Source organism: Solanum lycopersicum, chromosome 2 (genome assembly GCF_036512215.1).
Source record: "Solanum lycopersicum chromosome 2, SLM_r2.1".
NCBI lineage: Eukaryota > Viridiplantae > Streptophyta > Magnoliopsida > Solanales > Solanaceae > Solanum > Solanum lycopersicum.
The window spans coordinates 65,499,631-65,509,976 of record NC_090801.1 but is presented as its reverse complement, the minus strand read 5'-3'; the positions used below and the strand labels follow the sequence as shown (position 1 = coordinate 65,509,976).

The window sequence follows — 10,346 nt, the reverse complement described above, 5'->3', positions numbered from 1 at the left end:
GTTAGACTCGGCATGTTGTATTATGATGAATGCTGATGTTGTTGGTTCCAAACTTTGAATGTGTTTTTAAATGAAAATTTCGACTAATAAATTTGAGAAAAAGAATATTCTTAATTTGATTTGATATTAAAAAAAAAATTTAATATGAATCTTAATTAAATCGACATTTTAATGTTTTTTTCATAACTTTATAAGGAGAATTGGAGTCAAAAAACCATGTTATTAAGGCTTTTTTAATATTGTTTTGTTTTTAATACAACTTTTGATTTAATCCGAGCGAATAAAAGAAACATAAAACTTATTGCCTAGTATATTTGTTTTGTAATGAGTTGTAACTTCGCTTTAGTTCCCAAAAATGATAAGCTACGGAATAAAACTTACATCAAGCCAATACATATATAATATGTGTTTAAAATTTACTTTAACTAATCATTGTTAATTAAAATGTTTTTTTTCTAAATTATCTCTTAATTGAACTCAAAAAGATAATGATCGCAAAATACATTATTATATTATATATTTATAAAATACTTTTGAAGTAATGATTGTATAAAATCTCGATCTCTCTATTGCTTATAATATTTCTTTATTATATATAAGTTGTAATTTGGCTTTAGTCACATTTGTTTGTAAAAATTTTAAGTAGTTTATGAGTAAAAATTTATAAAATTATCTTTTTATTTATGATTTTCAAGCTCTTTGTAAAATGAAAAGATATTTAACTAATATAGGACGAAGAAATATATGTTAAGGTTCATTATAGAATTTATAAATTTTAAATTCAAATTATCTCATTTCGTGCGGAAAATTCAAGCTTCTGATATATCACGCTTTTTTATATTAAAAAAATCATATTAATTTGATATTCGTAGTTGTAAATTATCGTGTCAATTTAACAAGTGCATAAGAAATTATTAATTTATTTTTATGAAGATGAATACGTTTAAATTTAAATAATTTTATATTTAGATTTTATTTCATTTAAGATATGCAAGAATATTGCACCAGCAGATTGAAATGATATTGAAAAAAGTTGACTATATTAAAAGCTCAAAGGTGGTCAACAATTATAAAGACTTTTTGGCTGTTGTTTTGTTTGTTAGTATTAAAATAAAAAGGAAAAAAAAAACTAAATACAATTAAGATAGTCAACATCAGTAATTAATCTAATCATTTTCCTTTTTAGAAATTCAAAGCTTCATTACATTCAGATTTTCTTACTTTATTATTTAAGAAGCTTAATATGAGTTGGTAAAATCTAATGAACTAATAATCAATTAAAAAGTTCTATCATTCGTTATTTGCACATTCATCATTCATTGTTAAGTAATCGTCTGAGAATGTCGAATCAGGTGTCACTTTTGGGTAGGAAGGATCCGTTAGCGATCGTATGGAAAGCAGCGACCATCCCAAGCAACTTAAAAAAATCTCAATATGCTTCTACCAACGTTCTATCATCTCTTGGTTTGTTCTCTAAATTTTTTAATTTTAATTTATTTTATTTGCTTACCTATCAAATCTTCCTTTTTCTTCTTTATGTGGAAATAGATGATGTTTTTTTTTTTCATCTTCTGAGTCTTTTTTGTTTGATTGTAATTTCATTTAATTTGATAAATGTTTCTTCTTTTACATTTAATAAAAAAAAATCTCTTTTTCAGTATATGATGGATGTTTTCATGTTATGTGATGTGTTTTAACTCTTCAGGCGAATTTATTGATAAATTTTATTACTCTAAAGGTGTGTATAAAATTAAATGTCAGAAACATAAATGAGAATATATGTATGTAGTAACTTGACACAAAATGCTATGTAATTTCGATTTTCAATTTAAGTTCCGTGACTTCATTTGGTGTAGTAAATTATTCATGCGGCTATTCATATTCTATCCTGACAATGAAATTGTTTTCATTTTAAATTGTGATTTTTTTTAAGATAAAAATTTATTATCACTTTATAGTAAAGTTTCTAAATGTATTATATAAGAGGGAACATATGTATTATATTTGAATCAGGCCATGTTTTTAAATGCTTATTAAGCTTCATTGGTATATTCAAAATTATGTTGCTCGGTCACCGCATCCATGTCAGATCCTTCAAAAATAGTACTAGGACTCGACATACACATTAATGAAGAGTTGTTATATTCTCTCATAAAGAGCTTCATTTGGTTGTTGGTATCCTGAATCTTGTGAATAAAGCAAGATTTCAAAAAAGGCAAGAAATATATAGCAGTAGCTTTGATAGGCTTATAATTATGGAAGTGTTTGCTTAATGAATTGAAATGTTTGTAGAGCTCATCAAGTCTCCGACCAAACGTTTTGAACTGAGACAATCTGCATACCTACTGTTTGGAGTGGTGCGGATACACTCTAAGCAAGTAGAATACTTTCTGCATGACTGCAAAGCTCTAAAAATGGGGATAAGAAAGGCAATTTTGTCAACCAAAGATGCTGCTCATGCACCTTACAACTCCATCACCTTGCCAAAAACTTTCCAACTTGATTCCTTCGACTTTGAAGATGATCTCCACAACCTTAATAGGTAATGAAACTTGTATTTATCTACGACTATTTTAGTTTTAGTCTGCATATAACTCTACATACATGCATTTTGATTAACAGAATTGAGGATAAGAATCTAAAAAATAACGAAGAGATAACTTTGCAAGGTATGTGTTTTTCTTCTTGTTTACTTTATTTCCTATTTCATTATAATTAGTAATGATACTTTAAAACTTATTTGTCACATATATATAGATGAAATACCAGTGCGAGAAGATCCTATACTCATTAGTGAGGTGAGTTCATCTCTTTGCTTAAAGTGTCAATATATATATTATTCTACACTGGTAACATCATTTTGATTAAGAGTTTGTTTAATTTTTACAGGACGTAGATGAACCGGAATTTATGCTTGATGTTGTCCATGATCATCATGATCCCCTATGGGATGATCATGTAATGGACCCTGATGATGGTTTGGAAGAACTAATGACCATGACTGACAACGGAACTGCAAACCTGGAGGTGGAAGAAATGACAGAAAATGAAGAACCACCTTCTGTTATTTCAGCAGATCAGGTTCAAGAGTTCACTATTAATCCACATGAGATATCATTTGGTGGGTGCAAATTAAAACTCTTAAATCTTAAACTCAAAGTATATAAGTTACTATAATGTATATACTTTAATTCTCTATTTTCATGCATGGATATTCAGGACATCAATCAGCTGATCATTTAGTACTTCAATCAACACCAAAGCTAATGAGAAAAAGACGAAAGCTACTCATTGATGCTGAAACAGAACTGTATGTTATTGTCAGTTTGATATAAATAAAGATTTTTCTTTAACCAATTAATTAATCTTTCTGACAATGTTCAACATTTTTACAGTGAAAGTAATATGCAACTAGGTACATTGAAACGTCGGAGAAAGAATGCTCTTTTGTTTTTTTTGATGAATAGATCGAAACTAAACAAGAAATGCAGAAAAGATGGAATGTCATTTGAGCCTTTATTAAATGGTAGGTCTATATCTCAAAAAAATTTAATTTTTTTCAAAAAATAAAAATCTAATACTCTATGTAAATTTGTAGGATTATGTGATGATCTTCGCAACATCTGTAAGGAAGACATCGTTTCAACGAAACTCAAGATGGCTTCCTCACAGGCGGAGGAGGAGCAGGATCATGCTGAATCGAGTGATGGATTGTCAATGGATGGTTTCACTCCTTCGACATGTTACAAAGAGGATACCATTATGTCTGACATTCATGAGTTTGATAGTTCTGCTGAGGTATGTTTGCTTCATCATTGAATATTGAAGTATCAATTTACTTCTCTAATTATCTAGATAGCAATTTAACCAAATTTTATATTATCTAGAGTAATATAATTAGATCTGGATTTTGAATATTATATTACTTAATGAAAGAGACTTGTGATTTTTTCTATTTTAGGCTAAGAGTTCTACTACTGAGATTGCCATGAGCATATCTAGAAATTTTGAACCCTAAACATTTGTAATATATACTTCATTGTTACCTGTTTTACATCTGATAAATCGATAGATACTGATGCAGGATTTGAGTTTTCTGGATCAAGAAGACAGGACTCCTTTTGGTGAGCAAGGAGGAACAACAGAGTTTGATACATTACCTGTCAGAACAAGGTATGTAAAACGTATTCTTCTCATTAATATATATATATATATATATATACTATACAGTTAACTTTACTGGATAGAGTAATATATATATATATGTTTGTAGAACGGTGGCTCGATTTTTGCAAGAAAAGTCACCCATCTCAGAAGATATCAACCTAAACACAATACTCCAGGGCAAAAACAAGAAAATGTGTGTCCGAATGTTTTATGAGACTTTGGTAACTGTCTTTTACTATCACTTTTTAGTTGCATAAATTGAGGAATTATTTTATCAGTTTTTTCTTGTGTTTCCTTCCTTTCAGGTGTTAAATAATTGTGGACTTGTCAACGTGAGTCAAAACGAACCTTATGGTGATATAACTTTGAAAGTTACTTCCAAATTGAAGGAACAACTTTCAACCTCAAGTTTTTGAGATTTTTATATAGAGGTAATAATTGCGTCCTACTTTTTAATTACCGTTGTGTTTTAAAAAAACAAAGATATACACATTCTAATATACGCTTGTACATGTATGTATATATATATATATATATGTTTTTCTAACATCTAATCTAATATTTTCTAGGTAATGCAGTTAAAATCATTGGGGAGACAATACAGGCCTTCAACAACTATATGAGAGTAACAAATGGTTTCAAGTATATTTGCTTATAAACAAGTACAACTTATTTTTTAGCAATAAATTTTCAATCTTCTGCAGTATTAAGCCTATCCAGTACTTTAAAAGCAAAGCTAAAATGCTTCTAAATCAATCAAGTATTTTCGTTGATTGTTTTAAATAATGAATTATTATATTTATATTTAGGTTAAAATATATTTTTTCTCTTAACATATTTTTATGATTTATTTCATTGTTAATTATTTTTTAATTTTGACATACTGAAAATTATCAAACTATTTAACTAATTCTTTTTTTTGGAATTACTGTTGTTATATTACCAAAAATGATGGTGCAAGCGTATTAGGACTCTTATTATTGTTTATTTATTTTGCCAAAAATTAGATATTAGGTATTACACGAGTTCTTCTCATAAACAAATTCTAATCCTTAAGATATGGAAGAAAAAAATAATGACAAAATATCTATCATATAAAAATTCTAACACTAAAAATAATGATACGACTGTTTCCTCAAATTCTAACCCTAATTAGTACTTCAATGTATTTATAACACTTAAACCTAATCCACATATATAGCAGCATTAAATCAAATCATTTTAAATCATACTTGAAAACCTCAAACTTTGGAAGACATTATTCTCTGAGCCTTATTTTAAGAAGCAGCATCACAAAAATCAACTTGATTCCCAAAAATTGCTTATTCATATTCGTCAGGATTTAAGTTTGTGTTGCACTTCTTTATCTCCACTTATTAATGATATACATACAGTTTCAAAACCACCATTCAGTCATTATTAATTATATGGTTTTTGCGATGCCTTGTTTCTCATCAGGATTTGGACCAGACCTTCGAACTTCCCCTTCAGAATCAATAGAACTTTTAACCAAACTAAGCCATTTAATTGGTCGTATATTTCTTTTATTAAGGTGTAATAGTTTTGCCTACCCACCCTTATTTAGTTTGAGTTACTACCATTACTTAGTACTACAACTATAATTTAATTATTTTGTTGCTTAATTTTGTGCTCTCTCGTCCTATTCTTTTTCACCTAGCTATATTTTTATTTTGCACGTTGTTGATACAGCTATTGATTGGATTGATTTTTAAAGCAAATTCGTCTTGTCTAAATTATTCAAAAAATAATGAAAAAAAAGAGTGAATTTCATTCTTAGTTTTCAACTAATCTTTTGATAATTTTATAAAAGAATGTTCAAGTAAATTTTGTCAATCTGACACCAAGTTTGTTGTCAAGCAGGCTACTTAAGTATAACTAGTAATCTTTTCAAAATAATTTTTAGGCTTAAGACATTGACGTTTTTTTTAATCTTCCGCAAGATTCAATCCAACATAAATCTATATCAAAGTAATTCAACAATAAAAAATCACATTATATAATAATTAAAATGAAATGAAAGTTCTTCAACCAAAACAAATCAATTGTGGAACTCAAAAAAATTGGCACAGCTCAATTTTTTTTACTATTGATACAAACTCATTAATTTTCTAGCATAACTCTAGCCTTTCTTTATCTTGTTTGCAGTGAATTTAAAATGATAAAAAAAATAAGTTACAATCACAATAAAATATGATCGAAACGTAATGATAAACTTTGGTAGGTACAAATTTATTTACTATCACAAAACCCAATAACCGTTAACAGTGATAATAGTAGGGCCATAAATTCTTTCATTTAACTTCAAATGGTAATATTATTTTCTTTCATTCATTTTTATTTGTTATATTACGTTTTTTAAAAATTAATTTGACTGATTTTTAAAGTTAAATTAGATTGCATTAACTCGATTTTTTAAACAAAAAAATTTAAATATTCAAAAATTATACGAAAAGTACTATACATTACAATTTTTTGCATATCAATATAATGAAAAATTATATCCTAAAATATCACTCAAGGTTTTTATAGTTTGACTCTAAATATGAAAAGTATGACAATTAATAATGGACGGGAAAAGTATTATTATTTATAAAAAATAAGAATGGACTCGATAATGTCTTTAAATGTTTTAGATGAGAATTACAAAAGAATACCCTTACCAAAAAATGTGTGTTTATCCCCCTAAAAACATAAATGGGACAGTGTATCTGTATTGAGTAGTAAGCTTTGTGTTTTTAATAACAACGAGGTTACTTTCAATTTATGGATAATAAAAGAATATGACGTTTAGAAATCTTGCACAAAGTTACTCCCATTACCAAGTAATGGAGCTATTTCAATTATACACATATATAGTTTTTCTGAGGGTAATGTGCTACTTCGATACCAATACCTTTATAGAGAAAGTATTTATTAATGTAGAAGTTATTGATAGAATAATTATCAAAACAAAAGTTATTGATAGAACTGAGAATTGAATATGGTCTTTGAATTGTGATGATATTAATCCACTTTCCTTTTTCGAAGACGAGTTTGTTTATACGACAAGTTTGATCAATCTAAAAGAGATTGATGCATGACATTTTTTAAAAAGCATAAAAGAGAAAATTTGCAAGAAAAAACAGAATAAATTAACCTATTGGGCTACCACCATTACTTAGCACTACAACTTTATTTTCATATTGATGTTAATTTTGCACGTTGATATGCTTTGTTGATACAACTATATAAGTGAGAACTATTGGATCGTTTTTTAATTTCAGAAAATGATATCAATTTTATTGTTAGTTTTCTCGTTCAATTAGTTTGATAATTTTTAAAAAGGATATTCAAATGCAAGATAATTTATCACGAAGTTTGATATATATATATATATATTTTTATCATAAACAGTACACAATCTCCAGCAGCTTGCTAATAACTATAGAAATTTTTTCTAAAATGACTTTTTCACTTTTGGTGTACGTTTTTATTGGAATATTCTAAAGAATATTTTATTGTGATTTTGAATTAGTAATTACGTGTCCGGTTCAAGTGTTTTGACTCTCTATATGCTATTCTCGGTAAGTATTTTTATTTATTATGTTGCGTTTTTTAAAAATTAATTTAATTAATTTTTAAAATTAAATTAAATTATGTTAATTTGATATATTTTTTAAAATATATATATATATATTTAAAACTATTAGAAAAGTAATATAAACTATATTTTTTGCATATTAAGATAATCAAAATTTTTGTAATTTAACTTTTAAAACATCATAAAAATTAATTATGAAGGGAGAAAATATATTAAGTCACCAAATGTAGCTAATTACTTGTCTGCTCCACTAATTGGCTTACATGACATGACAATCCTCACAAGTCAACACCGTCCTTTTATTTCAACCAACACGCTATTCACAAACACACATGAAAAGTGTCTAACCTTTATAATTACTATTTTTAAAAATATTAATGATCATATCACATGAATTATTATTGTTATTACCATTATTATAGGCACCTATATCACTAATTATAGTGCAGTTTTGTAAATTGCTCCTAAATAGAGGTACATTTAAAGATTAATTGTAACCCTCTCCCTTCTCCAATTTAATTTGAATTGAATTTATTTACCTCATAAAGAGTAACGTGGCATCTGTATCACCAAACTTTTTTAGAAGCATCTGAGAAAGAAAAAGACACTAAAAATTGATACATGTCACCTTTTTATTGAATAACAGACTTAATGACTTATTTTACTAATTTTTAAATATTTAATTTTGAATTAACTTTTCTCCATCTATTTTTCCTTTTTGTTCTTTTTCTGGATCTTCTCCATTTTTTTTCCTCTTCCCATAATTCTCTCTTTTTATCTTTCCATTTAGTTGAAGCAAATATTTACTTCAAGTATAACTTCCTCCACATTTCTTCTTCTTCTTTTTTTTAATCCTTTCTTGTTTCTATTCACTGACACTATTTTTAGCATCAATTAACATTATTAGATTTATCAGTTTAAAGAGTTATTAAAATGAAGTTAATTTCTATTAAAAAGAAAATGGAAGATAATGTTGGTAAAAGATAACCTATGAAGATTTCGTCCAATTCATTAATAAATTTTTATTTTTATGCAAATAATATTTTTTAATCTTTGAGGAAGATGGTATGATGTAACTAAATTGAAAATGTAACTGAAATTGAATTATAATTTGTATATTGAGGACTAAATTTACTGATAGGTTTAACTTTTGGCTCAATATTAAAAAATACAATTATTATGAAGATTTAAACAATTAATTAGAAATTTAGTTAATATACACGTGGACTTATGAGGACAAGTTAAGGGAGTGGGGATTTTCTTTTAGACTCCAGAATCAAAAGGACAATAAATTTATTCAAAATTTTCAAAAAGGACAACTCAATATATATTACTTTCATACAAAAAATATATATTACTTTCATACAAAAAGGGCAAACATTTTGTTACTTTTCCTGATGGTATTAAAGATAGAATTTTTTAAAGTAAGACTCAAATGTCGATGAGTCTTACGAGACTCAAAAATTATAAGACTCAAATCCGCCTCAACTTAAAAATTGCGTTTTTTTTTAAAACATGAAAATAAATTTTGCTTCTTTTGGATCGACATTATAAATTCACGTTTCATGCTAATTTTGTAAACATAATTTTTTCAACAATCTAAAAGAAATTAAATTACAAAATTGATTTGATTACTAAAAATAAATAATAGAATCTCAAAAGATTGCCAGTCCATGACTTCTGTTAATTTTTGATGAAAATAAAAATAACTTAAATAAGTTAGAAAATGTTTGACGAACAAAGTTAAAATATATTATATTTTTATCAAAATTCTTAAAAAATCAGAGCTTTTCATTTTTTTTTTATCTACAAAATATTTTTAAGTTAATTTAAACAAATCTTATTTTGTAAAATAAAACCACGTAATACTTTTTTGTGTTGAATCAAATTAACACTTAAAAGGGGTAACAATTCGGGGAGTTCTTTTTATTTTTATAATGTATAGTTTTTTAATTTTTTTAAATTTTTTTTGTTAGTTTGTGAAAATGTGTAAATATGTTTGTGTAAGAAAATGGAAACTTACATAAATATACTATAATAAAAAAATATTTATCATTTATAGTAATAATATTTTTCCACTTGTTCACTTATAATTTCAATATAATACAAGTTTAATACATATTCAAAAAATAATTTATTATTCACATATAATACAAATTTTAATGATGAAAAATATATTTATCACACATTTTAATACACTTATAATACAACGTGACAATTTGTTAACAAACAAACATGATATATTTCAAAAAAACAATTAAAATTTATATATATAACATATATAATTTACTTTTAATACATATTACAAATTTAACAAAATTACTATAAAATGATAATAAACAAAAAAATATCACTAAAATCAATAATTATTTTTTAAAATATATTAATTTATATAATTTTTCCTTCAGAAAATCGCAAAGGCTACCGCCTACCGGGCTTTATAGCCTTGTTAGTTTTGTTTTTTTTAAAAGCTTTTTTTTTTTCAATTTAACATAATGTTTACAAAAGAAAATGTAAATTCTTTTTTCAAAATTGAGGTGGATTTACGTTTTATAAGGCTCATGAAATTTTAAATCTT

General features: G+C 26.1%; 1 protein-coding gene across 1 annotated transcript; it reads left to right on the top strand.

The window, feature by feature from the left end:
* Nucleotides 1-2,414: 2,414 nt before the first annotated feature.
* LOC104646011 (sister chromatid cohesion 1 protein 3-like) lies at nucleotides 2,415-4,583 on the top strand. The gene is made up of 10 exons (XM_026029122.1): nucleotides 2,415-2,542; nucleotides 2,623-2,669; nucleotides 2,758-2,798; nucleotides 2,890-3,121; nucleotides 3,220-3,310; nucleotides 3,396-3,526; nucleotides 3,599-3,798; nucleotides 4,085-4,173; nucleotides 4,274-4,388; nucleotides 4,473-4,583. The coding sequence occupies exons 1-10, from the start codon at nucleotides 2,415-2,417 to the stop codon at nucleotides 4,581-4,583; spliced, it is 1,185 nt and encodes a 394-aa protein (XP_025884907.1).
* Nucleotides 4,584-10,346: the final 5,763 nt, after the last annotated feature.

Coding starts and splice junctions, on each gene's coding strand:
- LOC104646011 (XM_026029122.1), top strand. CDS start 2,415: ATGGGGATAAGAAAGGCAATTTTGTCAACCAAAGATGCTGCTCATGCA. Junction 2,799..2,889: donor ATCCTATACTCATTAGTGAG/GTGAGTTCATCT, acceptor TAATTTTTACAG/GACGTAGATGAACCGGAATT. Junction 3,527..3,598: donor ATTTGAGCCTTTATTAAATG/GTAGGTCTATAT, acceptor GTAAATTTGTAG/GATTATGTGATGATCTTCGC.